General features: G+C 34.1%; 1 protein-coding gene across 1 annotated transcript in view; it reads right to left on the bottom strand.

The window, feature by feature from the left end:
* Window positions 1-18,690, bottom strand: part of LOC150106073 (uncharacterized) — a 158,417-nt gene that overhangs the window by 8,320 nt on the left and 131,407 nt on the right. Inside the window, exons 14-16 of the mRNA XM_090394622.1 lie at window positions 17,176-17,220; window positions 9,448-9,489; window positions 2,405-2,446 (exon numbers count right to left, since the gene is read on the bottom strand). Of these exons, the coding sequence (XP_090250748.1) occupies window positions 2,405-2,446; window positions 9,448-9,489; window positions 17,176-17,220 (129 nt within the window). The remainder of the gene's footprint in view (window positions 1-2,404; window positions 2,447-9,447; window positions 9,490-17,175; window positions 17,221-18,690) is intronic.

Below are 18,690 nucleotides of genomic sequence, written 5' to 3'. Positions count from 1 at the left end.
ATATATATATATATATATATATATATATATATATATATATATATATATATATATATATATATATACTGTAAAAGTACGTTATCTGATGTATATAAGTATATCTTAAGTAATAGTATGCAAACAAAACGAAACGCAAAGAAATTGGATAGAAACATTGAAAACATATAGAACTATCAGAACATTTCAACTACTTAGGCAGGATTTTTAATGAAGATGGTAAGTTAAATATGGAAATAGATAACACATTTAACAAAGCTGTAATGGTAGGAAGTCAACTGAATAAATATATATGAAATAAGAGATAAATTAGTCAAAACACTAAATTAGCTGTATACAAGACGTTGTTCAAACCAATTTTAACTTATGGATCTGAGAGCTGGGTTAGAAATAAAACACTTGACCAAAGACTCCTGAGAAAGATCAGAGGCGTGAACAGATGGCATCAATGGCAATATCATATTAAAACGAGGATATAAGAATGAACTTGACATTGTTAGCAGAGCTAATCTAAGATGGTTTGATCACTTAAACAGAATGGGAGAGGAAAGGTTAGGAAAACAACTATTTTGCTTTGGCAAGGATGGCAGAAAAAGACAAAAAGGAAGACCTAGATATAGGTGGATTGACACAGTAAGAGATGCCTCCAGTGATATTGGAGTCCTAAAAGTTTAACGAATGTTTGGAGAAAATGTTTCATTGGAAGTTTTCAGTGGTGTAAATATCTTGTATACACCAACTTAAAGGGCAGATCAGGAGTTTCATAGTGATGATGGTGATGAATGAATCGTAAGATATTTCCCCCATTTGTTCATCTGAATAACGAACAAAGCTATGGCAAGATTTTATTCTGTCGATGTCAAGGTTTCAATCAAAGAAGCAATCACTTTCACTGCTATTAATGAAATTAGGAATATCTCGCTTATTTGCTTTGTGTATCCTTAATATAATTTCATTTTGCCTTTTGCTTCTCCAAACTAGGCCTTTAAGAATTTTCCTTAAGTATTATCACAATGCCTTGATGTTTATTGATACATTTGTCCTAATCTCTGATGGATAGATGGGCTTGAAATCTTCAATAATATTTGATATCGATTAAAGATATAGCAGCCAATAAACATATTTTGAAGTCATGTTACAGAATGTTTTTATTCTTCAACCCCTTTCCCGAATGTTTTCGATATCAAGCAATTGCGAAAGAAGGTTTTCTTGACTTGAATTTCGGAACTTTTTGGAAAAAAGTAATTTCTAATTTTGAGAAATCAGGGAAATGTCAAAAAGAAGTATCAATAATTCGCAGTGTTTTTCTTTATATTTATAAGCATTCTAGTTCTATTCTTAGGTACGCAGAATTCTGAATATGTTAGCCTGTATATGCTCGAATAAGTTTCTCCTTAAAAAAAAGAGAATATGCATCCTAGAATGAGTTGCAACTCTCATTCTCAGGTACATATCACTGAATTAATACATAACGTTAAGCAAGATGATTTTCTTAATAGGAAAATCCACTTTTTTTATGGAATACGAATGATTTCTGCGAAAATAATTAGAGGAGATTACGTACAGGTGAATCTGATTAGAAACTCAAAAAGAAATTATTATAGAAACAAATTAACCACAGCTCAGAGCCATAAAAAGGAAACCTGGAACCTGATCAAAAATGCTACAAAATATACATACAGAGCCACTGCCTCAGAAACGATAAAACACAGCTGTATCCGCAAGCCGAAATCCTTAACACAATCGGTTAATCATTTTAATCATCACTTCTGAATCCTGTCCAAAAACAAACTGCAGGAAACATTTTTTCCTCAAAGAAATACATATTCTTCATCAGGAGCATGGAACAATGCAGTAAGTGTGGTTCACCACAGTAACAAAAGAAGAACTGTCACTTGCGATTCATCAAATTATCCTTAGAAAATGACAAGAGATAGGCAGAACCAGACCAAAAAACATCAAAAGACACTTAACTAACCTATGTCCAGTTATACTATCTGTAAAATAAAATCTTCGAAACTTGGCACATACCTGAAACACTAACGACTGCATTTATCACTCCCGTATATAAACAAGGAAAAGGAAACGTTATTAGTAATTACAGACCAAACGGCACATTGTCTGTAATCAACCAAATCATGGAGCGTATTATGCATTGCAAACTCTCCACATACATTGAAAATAGCAAAAGAGAGCAATCATCATCTTATTCCTTTCTCATTTTCTTCAGTAAATGCTATTAAGAAATTATATTAATATTGAAACATACACGACAGCAACTGTTTTTCACCGGAATTCTACAAAAGGATAAACAATCCTTTTGAAGAAATAAAATGTGCAAAGACAATTCATTCCTTTTATTATAATAATGGAATAAACTAAGACAGCAAAAGAAATCTGAACTGACCTGCGTCTGTTCTCGGCTGCTTAACGGGATCTCATCAGGGTCCTGAAAGATAAACAAAAAATAAAAAAATAATTGATTAACTGTATACAGAAAATTAGAAAATTCTTACGTCTTAAAATCGTAATTACCTCAAAACTAAAATTAATTATATAAATATCTGAAGTCGAATCTGTATTACTAGCTTCACACTCCCTTAAACGATCGTATGATGTTGTATGAATGTTCGTCTGGCATCTGTTAATTCAACTCTTTTTATTGTCTGATTACATGAATGGGTTAATATATTAGTTTCCCCGAACTCACTGAAATCCTGCTGATTTTTCGTTCTTTTCCAGAATTGTCTTCATAAATGAACATCCACATATCGAATCTTTATGCGGTTTTAATTTACCTTACTATAGTACTCAAAGTAGCAGAAGAAAACAGGTTAAAATCTTACATCTGTTAGTGATTCATGTTAGAATGAAAAATAAGAAATAATTTCAAATAGCAATGCTAATTAGATTAAGTCACGTATTCACAGGTTATTGGGATACAAATATTATACATTATTTTATATGATTTACATTAATAATAATAATAATACTAATCCCCAAGGAACACAGCCATTTCGTGGGAAGGGGAGGGGATTCTGTGCCACAAGATGTTGAGAGCTATGCTGGCTACCATGAGGCTACCAGCAGGGCCACCTTTGTCGGACAGGTCACAGCTGATGAACCAGACTAACAGTATTAACCCCCTCACTATTGTAATGGCGAAAAGCAAGAAAAAGTCTATACCGGATCAGTCGACGCCCGGGTCATCAAGGACTGCGCAGATGTTAGGGATACTGGGCATCAGGCGACAAGTGGGCTACAGGACCTAGTTTTCCCTAATGGACAACCAGAGAAGGAAGCTAAAAAGCGACCGAAAAAAAAAATGAAAGCGTAAAAATTGACTGTAGAAGACAACAAGTTATAAGAATATAGTACTTATGAAATGTTTTTAGATCGACACCAGAAAAACGGGGTTTTAGAAAACGTGTGCACATGATTTGGAAACCAAAAAATTCCCGGAATCTGCAATAGCATAACAAAGACTTATGAACCAAAAGAATTTCATTTTCCACAAAAACTATTTAATGAACTTGAAATACAACTCTTACGCAATAAAGCAACAGCTCCATTAACGACAAATCATCAGGAGGTAGCTGTATCGAACTACGAAATGCAACACAGTGATCATCAAGCTGAAGACATGCCTCCGAATGTTTGATTGAAGTACAGTGTAAAATGAAGTAGGTTATATTGAACATATGAACTCCATAAAATACCATACAAAACTACCAACATTAAATATTTTTCTGCATCTGCTTCTAAAACGCCATTTAGCATCTGCGTCTGAAAGAGCGAGTCTTAGAAGCAGATGCTGTGAAAATAACAAATCACAAACAAAAGTATGAAAAAACTAATAAGCTATTATACAGCACAGCTTACATAAAATTACAATGAAGTTTGGTTGCATACCGGAAGACCAAAAGCCGAAGGTGAAGCAATCTGCACCATGCAAAAATCCGGTTGGAACGAAAAGTCAACCAACTTCGCGGTGAGTTGAGTAACTTAAACAGGAAGACTAGTTTTCCCTAGTCTTCCTTAAAGAAGGAGAGCTGAAAAATAATAGCATCACAAACGAACATATAATTTGGTAAACAAAACAATTGCTAAAGTTGCAAAAGAACCAAAGCAAAGCATTATTGAGACTGCAGAGAAAAATAAAAGATATGAAGCATGAATCGACCAATATGTATAAAATGTGTACTTTTGACTGAACCAAAGTCATTTCTTTCAGTCTCTTCAGAGAAATACAAATGCAAACAATCGTCACCTGAAAAAGAAGAAACACTCAAATTTTGGAAGTCAATCACGGATAATCCTATTGAACATGATAAAGATGCCTCCTGGATTAAGGAAATATAATCAGAAAGGAAAGACAAGAGATCTTTTCAAGAAGATCAGAGAACTAACAGGGAAGTTTAGTGCCAAGGTGGCAATATTGAAAAGTAAAAACAAAGGATATCTTACAGAAGCTGCAAACATCAAAGAAAGATGGAAAGGAAAGATGGAAAGAGTATACAGAAGCCCTTTACAGAAAGGACTCCAAAATTACTGAGAAATTTGAATATCAGGATTATACACAGGAGCCAGTACCATTGGAGAGTGAAGTGAGGTGGGCACTGCAACAACTATCCAATAAGACGGCACCAAGGGGAGAATGAATACCTATTGAGCTGCTCAACTCCCTGGGAGAAGGGACAGTTAAATTTTTAACAGGAGCTCTATGTTAGCGAATTTGGATCACAACTACATGGCCTAGGGAATGGAAAAAATCAGTTTAATATATCTTCATTGAAGAGTGCGAAAATTATAAAACTATAGCATTGATTTCTCATGCAAGTAAAGTCTTATTAACTAAGTCTTTAGATCATTCAGAAAAGACTGTAACCATTCATGAAGAGAGAAATTCCAGATGAACTGGCAGGATTTCGAAACGGCAGAGGAACAAGAGATCAAATCGCCAATGTGAGATGGATAATAGAAAGAGCACAGGAATATCACAAGAATGTCTACCTTTGTTTCCTTGACTATAGCAAGGCTTTTGACTCTGTAAATCATGTTAAACTGTGGAATGTGTTAAGAACTGTGGGAGTCCCAGAGCATTTCATTATCCTTCTGAGGAATCTTTATTATGCACAAGAAGCTACTTTCCGAACAGATCTTGGAGAAACTGAGTATTTCACAATAGGTAAACGGGAGCGAATTTTATCTCCGTACCTGTTTAACTTGTACAGCGAATACATTTTAAGAATAGCAGGGCTGGAGGAATCTTCAGTTGGAATTAAAATTGTTGGGCAAAACATTAATAATTTGAGGTATGCAGATGATACCACCTTGCTAGCTGAATGCAAAGAAGAACTGGAGGAACTTATTATGAAAGTTAAAGAAAAAGTGCTAAATATGGTCGTAAACGTAACCTCAAAAAGACAAGAGTTATGACAGCATGTGAACTTAATGATTTTGAAGTAGATGTGAGAAAATGGGGGCAGTTTACAATTTTGTGCTCTTAGGATCCCGAATTGATAAAGATGGTTATTGTACTGAAGAAGTTAGAAGAGTATTACTCGGAATGAAGCAATGACAAATTTAAGCAAGATCTTTAAAGATAAAGATATTAGCCTCACAACAAAAATCAGAATCGTGAAAGCAATGGTATTCCCTGTGGTACTGTATAGATGTAAAAGATGGACCCTGAGAAAGAGCGAAAGAAGGAAGATAGATGCATTTGAATTAGGAGTTTGAGACGCTTCCAAGAATACCATGGACTGAAAAGCAACCCAATAAATCAGTGATAAACAGAATAAAGTCAGATTGCTCCCTCGAAGCTATGATCATAAAGCAAACATGATCATACTTCGGATATATGCGAGCAAATGACAGTCTGGAGAAGATGATGATGATGCTTGCTAAAGTTGATGGAAGTAGAAGAAGAGGAAGACCAAGAATTGGATGGGTGGATGGAGTTAAAGAAGCAACTGGAGTGCGCTTTGAAATTCTGAAAGACATGGTCAGGGACAAATCTGAATGGAGAGTGTATGTTCGTGGGATCACCAAGAGTCGAAAACGACTCGATGGAACATAACAGACACAATCAGAAAGGAAACTAAACCAAATGCAAAATGTCATAATTATTAAAGAAATGATCAATGCACAAGCTAGACAATTAAAATAAAATTAAACAACATACAAAAACTGCAGTGCACCTGCGAAGACGAACTACATGGATTTTGGTTAAAGCATCTAACCAGTCTACATGATCAAATGGCAAAACAATTTAATTATTTGTTGCATTCAGGGTCAGTGGAAGACTGGATGATATCTGGGCATATAGTTTTCTTTATTAAAAATAAGGATAAGGGTGAAGACTCAAATAACTTCACTAACATGTCTACCAATTATGCTTAAGCTGCCCACTATACTAGTAATTATCAGTCTAATCAGATTATGCAATTGAACAAAATTGCAATTTTCAAAAATCTAGACGAGCCAAAGACAAATTAACAAAATTATCCTCAAAAATTCTAAAAGACGAAAAACTAACTTATACATGGCATGGACAGACTATTAGAAAGCATTTGATTTCCTCCTACACTCCTGGATCCTAAAATCACCTGAGATATTAGGAATCAGCAAAAACGTATGTTCGTTTCTGACGTCTGCTATAAAATCATGGAATACAACTTTAATAGTCAATAATGAACGATTCGGAAATATTAATGCTAAAGTGGGATTTTCAAGGTGATTTTTTGTTACCATTACCCTTCAACATTTGTTGGTTAACTATGTCTACGATTTTGAAGGAAACATAACTCGGGTATGAAATTCCTAAATGATAATACAGCAGATGGGAAATATTAAAATTTCCCATGTGTTGTACGTGGATGGTCGGAAAAGGTCTCGGCCTAGACCATAGACGGCAAAATTACCGGTACGATGTTTTTTTCTTTTTAACTTGATACATCTGACATAAGCATCCATGTGAAATCGCAAGTCATTCTATCAAGTAGTTTGTTTTATACAGCTGTCTGAAGCAAAAGTGTTCCCTTGAAATGGATAAAATTGAGTATCGTGATGTTATAAAATTCTTTGTTAAAGAAGGTTTAACACCAAATGAAAGTCATTTGAAGTTCATAAAAGTTTATTGGCGCTCTTCCCCTTCGTTTTTGACAATTAAAAAATCGGTTGCCGAGTTTAAACGTAACGTGGCCTTACCATCCTTGAAGATGATCCACGTGAAGGACGCCCAAAAAGCGTAACACCACCAGAAATCATTGATCAAACGCACGATATGGTATTGGATGATGGTTTGATTCTCTAATGACTATAGGAAGAGTTAAACATCTCAAGTGGAAATGGGCTGGCCATATTGCTCGAATACAAGATTTGCGATGGACAAAAGAAGTACTGGACTGAATTCCACGAGAGGAAAAACGACCACGACGCCGACCTAAATCACGTTGGATTTATGATATCATCATATATGCAAGAATGACATGGGAAAGGAGAGCCATGGACAGACAGTTCTGGAATAATCTTGGAAAAATCTTCTAGCAATGATTGACAATGGCTGATGATGATGATGATATATGTACAAAAATAAAGTTAAGAAAGATTAACAGATTTCCAAGGTATTATCTTCCGTAAAGGGAATAGACGTATACAGTCGAATTTCTTTAATTTAGGACAACGAAGTCAAGTTTCACACGTTTCTTTATAAAGGTGTTCTATGAGGAAAAGAGTTTCATAAATCACCGTTGTATTGTTCCAATATACTATCCTTTGCGTCGATAGCATGCTCCACAGGTCGACTGTTCTAGCTTCTGGTATGTAATGTAAAACTTCTGTTCTTCTAGACGAATAAAATCAGATATTCCGATTTATCCAAAATAAGATAACGCACAACAGCAAGAATTTGGTAAATATCTGGAAAACTTAAGGATGCCAGCTTGTCCTTAGAAGAAGCGAGAAATGCGGTGATTTTTTGATTGAACGAAAGGCAACAATAAAATTCTGTCGTTTAAAACTTTCATTATGCGTTCAGAAATCCCATAAGGAGTAGGAATGCGAGTTTATTCATCTGTATTGGAAGAGGTAGAGATATCATAATCTCTACCTCTTTCTATCTATATATTTTTAACATGATAGCATAAGATATCACGTTAAAAAGATTTTTTAGGAAAGAATCGTTAAAACCATTTGATAAGAAATGAAATTAATATGATGTTATTCTTTTTGTAATGTTCTTCTGAAGAATGCCCAAAAAATTCTATTTGTGTTAAATCTCCTCGCTCGATTCTTTCTTATTCTGAATTAACATTAAAGCACTCTAATCATTGAAGAACAACAATTTGTTTATTACTTAGGCTTACAAAAGAAAGGCTGGTATGGTTGGTGTTCAAAATGAGAGACAATATGAGTGAAACATGTCTCTACTACTTCAAGGCTGTTCAATGTATAAGCCCCTCTCATATGATCGTGCCTGTAGTAAGATAAACAGATTTAATTCTCTATTATCGATAATATTTCCAATTAGGATGACGAACAAAAAAAAGCTTAAAACCTGGTTTGGTCGTCCACCTAGACTATATCGTCTTCCAAAAGTTCATAAGCATTGAACTCTATTAAGATTGGTCGTTGACAGTATACGATATCCCACTTATCTTCTACTTGCTATTTCAAGTAGAAGAACTGCTACTTGTAGCAGTTCTTCTACTTGAAATAGCAAGTAGAAGTTCTTGAAATGGTTCTTCCACTTCTTATAAAAATCACTTTGAATTTTAAAAATAAAATATCTGCCCTTCATCTAGAAGCTTCTGATATTATGGTTACTTTATATATTGTATCTATCTTTTACTAAAATTGCTTTTTGACAGACCAACGAATTGATTCAAGAAGTTCCTTTATATATTATTTAGCTATTTGATTTTGTTACACACTCTAGTCATGTTGATGAATGAGTGCAGACCCACTTCTTATAACTATAAAACAATTGTGCTCTGTTGTCTCAAAGTTCGTTTCTTATTTGTCGAATGATTACATAAACTGGTTAACATAGTTCCTAAAACTCTTCCAAATTTTTTTTCGTATTTCCTTCAGCATTGAATGTCTTTGTAAATGAACTGCTACAAATCAAAGAACTGTGCAGTTTTAATGAAGCTTACCGTAATAGCTGCAACGTAAGCGAACAGACTATACATTTAAATCAGTTAGTGATATAAGAATAAAGAATAAGAAATAATTTCAAAGAATGCTCCTTAGATTATGTCATGACCTGAGCACTCACAGCTGAATGAGAGGGAATGGTTATTCAAACAAAATATTCATGATAACAGAGAAAGAGTTATAGTAACTAAAACAAATATATCCAAATACAAATATATGAAATAATTAATTCATTAATTCTTGTAATCAATTTACTATGAACATCAATAAAGAAATATAGAAACTCACTTCGAAATACTTTGCAATAAGTTTCCTGTTTTCCTCGTCATCCTGAAATACAGTAAATTCATTATTCAATTATCCATTCATTTAAAATAATTAATTTAATATAGTAATAATAATAATCATATTTCTGTGATACTCTTCAACCGGTCAGTCATGAAAATATTTCAGTTTCTAATTGTTAACAACTGCCAGACGTCATATCTGCGAATGGGTAATACTGCAGTGCACTGCATAGTGAACACACTCACATTCGATATTTTCAAACCCAGAAATCAACAATTATTCATAAGATAATGGACCCGACATTTATTTCCTGTTTGTTGTTTCTGGTCGTAACAAAACTCGAGATTTCATTTCTTAGAACTTGTTTTTTATTTTATTTTTTATTTTTATGGTGTTCCCAGTCAAGAACGTTTATTGCATTTTGAATTGTGGGTGGGCGATGGGTGTTTCTCCCCTATTTCTATATATTCTTTTCTATTTGTAATTTAGTTTTCATCGACCAGAGGAACCCAATCACAAAGATCTTTCATCAGTGGTCTTGTGAACTGATGGAAACTCCATTGTCATATGGCTACACAGTTAATGGATCCTAAAATGGTTTGATAAATTACAAGTTTTTTTTTAAATCTAGAACAATCATTCCAAATGATCTATGCTCAATCCATTATTGTGATAGATGATTATTGTAATAGATGAGTATTGCAATAGAGTCTTATAATTTAGAAGGACTCGATGTAATAAATAAGACTGAATGTATGACATTCATGAGTATATGAAAGATGGTTGCTACGTGAATCTAATGGAAGATTACAATAGTCATCAGATTTAACATACCAGACATTTGTTGTTGGCATTTCAAATAAAGGGCTATTGGAAAAGAAGCATATTGGAACTGAGTTCGGCTGAATCCTGTTACCAACAGTCTTTCTCCAATACCTCAATGATCTTATCTCTCTCTGCTCTCAGACATCTAATCTTGCTCATATAATGTTGTTATCTTTGGCTGATAACAACAAACTTCACTCCTCTTTTTGAATTTTCAAAAGGTTTTAGTGCTTCAGTAATTCTCGATCCAATATCTTATTTAACAAATGCTTTTAAACCTACTGTCCTCTCCAAAGTAGGGGAATATAATGCCGCCAAAATGCAATCTTGCTAGTTTCCATGAAGAAAGACTATCGCTGGCTCACTCTCTTTCTTTCACTTTTGGCAGTATTATTATCTCCGACCATAATCAGCTTTCTCGTCTTGGGTTACTTCTCATAACTAAGCTAACCTGAAATAAGCACCATAATCTCATCGGCCACCCAAAAGCTTGGTGTCCTTTCGTTCCAAACATTGCTCAATTCGTAATACTTTTTTGTGCAGTATTATAAAATAGTGCTCCACTAAGTGCGTAGACTTAGAATACTATTCCCATATAATTGGCTGGTGAACCAAAGTCTTCCCTCAGAAAGCTTGACTGTATTCCGAAGCGTGCAATTCGTTTACTTCCCTACGTTTTTATTCGCATAACAAAAAAGCAGATACTCGTAGTTGCCCAGATGGTAACAGTGATGATTATCGACCCTACTTATAAGAAAATCTGGTGAGGTTTTATTTCCAATTCATTATTTCTTACAACTCTCTCTCTTTCTCTCCAACTAGCAAATATTTATCAAATCTGTCGAAATTTCACTGTAATTTATGTCGGCAACCAGATAAAGATATATAAACCGGAAAAGCTTGTAGAAAATAATGTAAATGTTTAAGATTACTCAAACGTTCGTTTTTCAACCTAATAGTATCTCAGCTATAGATATTCACAAGCATTCATTTCATAGTGTCATTTGAACTAGTAGAACAGCATCATCTACTCAACCAAATAGGCCACAATTCAGCTGCACTGATTCAGAATCACATCAACATCACTTGCAAAATATTTTGTTCTGTTTTGAAAAACCTTGTGAAATATTTTTAGAAGTCTCAGGGCTTAAGGACGCCAGTCCGCACAGACTTATTGTAACTCTTACAGTCATTCCATTTCCCAATATCTCTGAAATATATTTTCCCCACTGAATAACAAGTTCTTAAGCATGAATTGAAAGTCAGTTATTTATCGCTTTTACAAATTATATTCATGTTCTTAAAGCATTTGCTCACTACATTTTACACAGAGGCATAGAAAATGAAACAGTAACTGTTGTTCAGGATATAATTAACATTAAAATAAATCCAATACATAAATTTTAGATTTCGTTCAGAAATTTTGCAAATTATATTTTCTGTGATGTATGTGAGTTGAGATCAATTTCCAAATTAATTTCTTTGCATTTCATCGAAACAATTGAGATTACAATTCTTGTGATAAACATTGAGTATCAGAGATTTTAATTCAAAAATAGCAAGTAATCGGAGGACATAAAATAATAGGAAAATTTGGGATTGATGAAAGAAGTAAAAGAAACGAGAATGCCATTTAATTTTATAAAATAAAAGGATTTTTAATTTCTAACATTTAATTATTCATACAGTTAGTAACAGATATACATGAACCTCACCTAATGGCAAAAATAAAAACTGCGCTGCTTATATTAATAAGGAATTCTGCAAGGGAAGCCACATACTGCACGCACCAGTTATTATACTTATTTTTGAACTCATTCTCTCTGCTTGCACACACCACATCCAATGGCAATCCATTCTAATCACGCAACACCCTCTGAGAGAAAAATCTAGCTCTCATACCCTTTTTGGCAGCCTTCATTCTCAGCTTCCAAGGATGCCCTCTGGTCCTTTCAACACCCCTCCATGAACTGAAAAATTCCATCAACTGAAATCTAGTATGACCATTTCAGAAGTTTGTAAGCCTCAATCATATCCCCCGTCTTTCTCCTGATTGCTAGTGTCTGAAGTCTACAAATTCTGAATCTGTCCGCATAATCAGTATTTCGCAGTCATGAAATCATTTTTATACTCTCCTTTGCACACTCTCCAATATATAAGAATCATAAAGAAAACCAGGAGACCAAACCTGTGCAAAAAAATCTAAGTAAGGTATAATCAAGGCCTTGAAAAGCGGCGAAACGTCATCCTTATCTTTACACGCGAACATTCGTTTCAGTATTGCAATTATCATTTGAATTGTATTTGCAAACTTTGCTACATGGTTTCTGATCTTCAACTTCCTATCTACTAACACTCCAAGATCTCTGGCCTGAACTGTTTCTTCTAGCATAATGCTACGAATATAATACGATATTGGATATCTAATCGCGCCGAAGTGAATGAATTTAAATTTACTCACATTGAACTGACATCCATTTTCCCATGCCAATAATTCCAGCCCATTCAAATCATTCTACAAGTACTGCATATCAGCAAAATTCCTAATTATATTACCTAACTTTGCATTATCAACAAGTGGCTGCATATCTCCTGCTAATTGATTTTCTCTTTCAAAATCAAATTGGATAAATCATAAGTAACTTTTAAACTTGAATGATACAAGAATGTGACTGTCCTTAGTGTAAACTAAGAAGGTCTTGAAAGAGAAGCGGAATGTTGTGTTTATAATGAATACTTTCAAAAATATTTACTAATTTAATAACCTTCTTTAGTAACCTATATATTTACAACCTTCTTTTTTTTGTAAACCTATTGTTATATGAAAACACAACTAAAAAGAACTCCATGTAACTATCCATCTAATTCTTACCTGTTCAGGCAGAATAAGGTCCCTAATTAGAGATTTGCAGATAATCATTTAACAGAAAAAAGAAGAAACCCGAATTTTGGAAGTCAATATGGGAGAACCTTATGGAACATAATAAAATGCCTCATGAATTCAGGAAATAAAATTAGAAATAAAAAAAAAACAAATTCAAAATGCCTGTTTTGCTTAAGAAATGATCAGTACTCAAGTAAGAAAATTAAAAAAAAAAAAAAACCTGGACCTCACCTGGCAAAAACGAACTACATGGATTTTCACTAAAACATCTAATCAGTCTACATGGTCTGTATGATATCCAGATGATAACTGGATAACATCTGGACTAATATATCACTTCATAAAAGAAAAAGATAGTTGTTCGGACCCAAACAGCTTAAGTCTACCAACTATGCTTAAGCTGCTCAATGCAAACATAGAAATTTCCATATACACCAGTATATATCAGATAATCTAGTTTATCCCATTGAACAAAGATGCAAGATTAAAACATGTACAGAAAAAACAACCAAATCCTTATGGATTATCCTCATAAATTCAAAAATACGAAGAACGAACTTAAAAATGGGATGGATAGACTAAAAGTAAGAATTCGTCCACACTGCTGGATCCGAAAATCACTAGAAATATTTGGAATCAGCAAAACGTATGTTTGTTTCTGATTGCTGCTATGAAATCATGGAAGAGAACTTTAATAGTCAATAATGAATGATTTGGCGTATTAGCATTAAACGTGAAATTTAACCAAGGCGATTTCTTGTTGCTATTACCCTTCAATATTTCTTTGATACCGTTGTCTGTGATTTTGAAGAAAACGAATATTGACTATGTTTAATATAATAATAATATAATGTAATGTAATATAAAATAAAATAATATAATTTTAAAATTCCCCATTTACTGTATATGGATGACTTGAACTTATATGAAAAATCGGCACAGCAAATGGACTCGTTACTGAATACAGTTCGTATTTTCAGTTAGGACATCAAAATGGAATTAGGTTAGGATGAATGTGGAATTTTATCTGTTAAATGAGGAAAAATGAATGACGCTAGTGATTTAGTTTTGAGCAAAAGAAATATATAAAGACAATTTCATATAACGAAAACTATAAATACTTGGGCATATTAGAAACCAGTGATATTCTCAACTCGAAAGCTGAACAACAAGTCAAAACAACAAGCAGTAGCGGAATGTACCAAATAGTCAGAAATATTTTCAAAACAAAATGGACTGAACACAATTACAACAATGAACTCTTGCGATATACCAATGATCCGATACACAACTAGCATAAAAGATTGGACAAAACAATACCTAGATAAATTGGACCATCAATACTCGAACACATTACATCCATGAAGTGATGCTGAAAAATAAGTGGACATTGACTGCTGCAAGTTAGACAGAATACGGAAGACAGAATGTGCGAAATTAGTTTGAAAAGTATATCAACACTAGTACTGAGCCAATTGTTCAACCATTTCACATTTTTATATTTAACCGATGTATGCTCTTGAAAAATTATTCCTTGCATAGACAATTTCTTCGATACATAGGAAACAATTGACGTGACCAAGAAGTGATAATGACTACAATATGAATATATTAAAAAAAAACAGAAGAATATATTCTAGCCGCTCAAGATCAGGAGATACAAACTAATACAATCAAAGAAAAAATTGAGAATATCAGTAATAACTAATGCAGATTACGCGATCAAAAATGAGACAGTAGAACATTTGATCAGTGCCTTCAGAAAGTTAACCTAAACTGATTAAATTACTTCCATGATCAAATTGCTAAAATAATTCATTGATATGTTCATTGATATATATATATATATATATATATATATATATATATATATATATATATATATATATATATATATATATATATATATATATATATATATATATATATATATATATATATATATATATATATATATATATATATATATATATGTTAAAGATACCAAGCTATTATACCCAAGGTAAAATACTTTACACACACACACACACACACACACACACACACACACCATATATATATAGCAATTTGTAGTATTAACTCGGTACTGGGATATGTTCATATTTATATATACTGACTATAACCGAGACTAGAATAACAATTAAATTTATTCAACACGCAACATGTTTCATCGGATTGTACGACTTCTTCAGGCGTGGGAACATAGGAAGCAAGTAAACACTATAAGAAACATCGTATCACTATAAAACGACTATTATAAAATCAGTTAGCTTTGAACTGTAGCTACAGTTCGTGTTGAAGTTCTATTGTTAAGTAACTGCGTGCGTCTGATTTCACGAGTGTGCCAATATCGGATAGCAGAACTGAAAGAGTCCGGTAGATTATAGCTGAGGTTATTATTTATGTGATTAGGGTCCATAACAATTTCCTTAGACTCGACTATGCGTCGCTCCACCTCGTCACGGCATATATGAAGGTTTGAGGTATTTGTCCAGTTTATCTCATGTTGACGGCCTTCATCATTTGTGTTTACTGAAAACAGTACATGGCTTGACAGGGCACTTGCTCTAGTTCTTTTGTTGGCAATGTCTCTCTGATGTTCTTCTAGACGTAGGAGGATGGGTTTTTCAGTTTGGCCGTAGTATTGCTTCCCGCAGTCACACGTGATTTCCAATACAATTCCCAGGAGTGTACAAAATCACGTGTGACTGCAGGAAGCAATACTATGGCTAAACTGAAAAATCAATCCTCCTACGTCTAGAAGAACACCAGAGAGATATTTCCTACAAAAGAACTAGAGCAAGTGCCCTGTCAAGCCATGTACTGTTTTCGGTAAACACAAATGATGAAGGTCGTCAACATGAGATAAACTGGATAAATACCTTAAACCTTCATATATGCCGTGACGAGGTGGAGCGACGCATAGTCGAGTCTAAGGAAATTGTTATGGACCCTAATCACATAAATAATAACCTCAGCTATAATCTACCGGACTCTTTCAGTTCTGCTATCCGATATTGGCACACGCGTGAAATCAGACGCACGCAGCTACTTAACAATAGAACTTCAACACGGACTGCAGCTACAGTTCAAAGCTAACTGATTTTGTAATAGTCGTTTTATAGTGATACTATGTTTCTTATAGCGTTTACTTGCTTCCTATGTTCCCACGCCTGAAGAAGTCGGACAATCCGATGAAACATGTTGCGGTTTGAATAAATTTATTTGTTATTCTAGTCTCGGTTATAGTCAGTATATATAAATATGAATACACACACACACACACACACACGCACACACACACACACACACACACACAAACAGAGTGTGTCAAAAATGCATACACATACACACGTCAGCAAAAGAAAAACCAGCATAAAAATAGTAATACTAAACTTATACAGACATCATGGGATGAATGCAAGTTACCTTTCATGTCTACAATTACACGAGGTGCTCAAAGTGATTACCATTAGCGTCCAGACATTTATTATTACGGCAAACTACTGCTTGGGCAACGTTGGCCAAAGTGTCTAGTGCACATTACGCATGGCACCATGGGTCTCAAACTTATCAAGAATACGTGCAATTGTCAGGCGTGTTGGGGAATGTGTTGCAAACTCATGCTTCCATTGTCGTTGAACTTGAATAACATTCTTAAATTTCAAATGCCACTTTAAAATGGTCTTGAGTTCCTCGAACGAGAATCATGGCTCGGCCATTTTGTTTGACTGTCCTATCGGTCACGTGTTGATGCCACTATTCATGTGAGTAACGATATCTTTTGAGAGAACATCATACAATTTCATAGTATGATGTTCTCTCAAATGCAGTGATACCGTAATTCGATCCAACTTCTAAAAATGTCCATAGATGACATCTGTTAAAGTCTGAGAAATATATATATATATATATATATGGAAAAGGACACGCGTCTATAAATTTTATTAATTGTATGATATTCATCAGAATTAAGGCACAGTGAACAAATTGAAGTTAAGAAATGTGCAGAAACTCACTTTGCAATACTTCGCAAGGTTCATCATGATATCCTCAGCATCCTCCTGAAATACCAAAGTAAATTAATTAATTATTTTCTTCTCTATTTGCATATCATAATTATTAATAATGTAATATTATTAGATGGATTAGTCAATCGTTAAACGTATACAATACACTAGGCTACACTTTATCATAATATATATTTCAGATTTGCATTTCTTCAAAGACTTGGTGTTCATAATATAAAGATAACTGAACGCGCCCACTTAATGTTTCCTCCCTCTGATAATCAGTATTAGTTGTTCACTCTTTCCTCTGCATTCTTTTATGCTCTTTACAAAAATTATCAGTGTCGATACTGATTTCTGTTATTGGATTTCGTGCAATCATTTTTATATTTCTAAAATGTGGTTCATCTTTCTCTTAAAATACGGTGAGGAGTAAATACAATTAACTCATTTTAAGTTATTCTTAAAATGATTCGGTTTTCTTCAACTTCTACTCCGTTAGTGTTCGTAGTCGCATGCAGCCAGCCCAATGCATGGATGCATGCCACTATGTGTGAAGGCAATTGTGCCGGGCAACATTTGTGTAATGAACAAAATGATTCAGAATCTAGTCTGTCGGTCAACAATATCGTATGGCATTGTCGCGTTAGTATGTAAGGGTAGTTGTAGGGCCTAAAGTGATGCTACACTTTCTATATAAAAATGCTGGAAGTGTATGGAAAAGAGTCAGGAGTTTTGAGCCTTGGTTAGTGCAACTGAGGTTGCACTAACCAAGGTTGAGCAATTTGTGAGACTAGGTTAACCGTAGATAACGCAGTTGCAGGTACAGAATGTGATAGTTTTAGAAGTTTCAGGGAGGTTAGAGTAAACAGGTGGGTGTGAAGTACTGCTGGCATTAATAGATGATTATTCAGCCAATAAAAGTAGCAGTCAGTGGGATAGATGAAAGTTCATTGGAAAAAATCTGGTGTGAGATTATGGGGACTTGAACTTCAGAAACATAGATTGAAGGATGAGAGGTCACATTGCAGAAGGGAAATGGAGTTTATACACTTACTGAGAGATAATTACTTGCAGCAGCAAACAATGGAGGACACTCGGAGTATGAGAGTGTTGGATCTGGTTATAGAATCAGAAGACCTGTCTAGAACTAAGGTTATGGACTTGCCTCCAGTTGGAGAAACTGATCATGCCTCTTGGCTTGAGATATAGTAAGGCGTGGGATATTTAGTTTAAAAGGAGTATATGTGGAACTACAAGGCAGGAGATTGTGACAAGCCAAAGAGGCAGCTCATGAAGCAGTGTCATGGCATAAACGTTTGCTAGAGAAAGATGCTTACACAATCTACAGAGAATACTGAAGAATATCTGGAGGAAATAAAATCACACAGTATACCGAGGGTTAGAAAGGTAAATCAGATAGGAGTTAGATGGATGATGAATATTAATAACCATGACCTATAAAAAATATAAAATGTTGTAGATGATATATAAATAGAGAGTGACTAGAAAACTGAGGAACAG

This window comes from Typopeltis vanoorti, chromosome 6 (assembly GCF_054136105.1).
Source record: "Typopeltis vanoorti isolate ZY-2024b chromosome 6, IOZ_Tvanoo_1.0, whole genome shotgun sequence".
Taxonomy (NCBI): domain Eukaryota; kingdom Metazoa; phylum Arthropoda; class Arachnida; order Uropygi; family Thelyphonidae; genus Typopeltis; species Typopeltis vanoorti.
The sequence above is the reverse complement of the archived record's forward strand: the minus strand, read 5'-3'. Positions and strand labels throughout refer to the sequence as shown.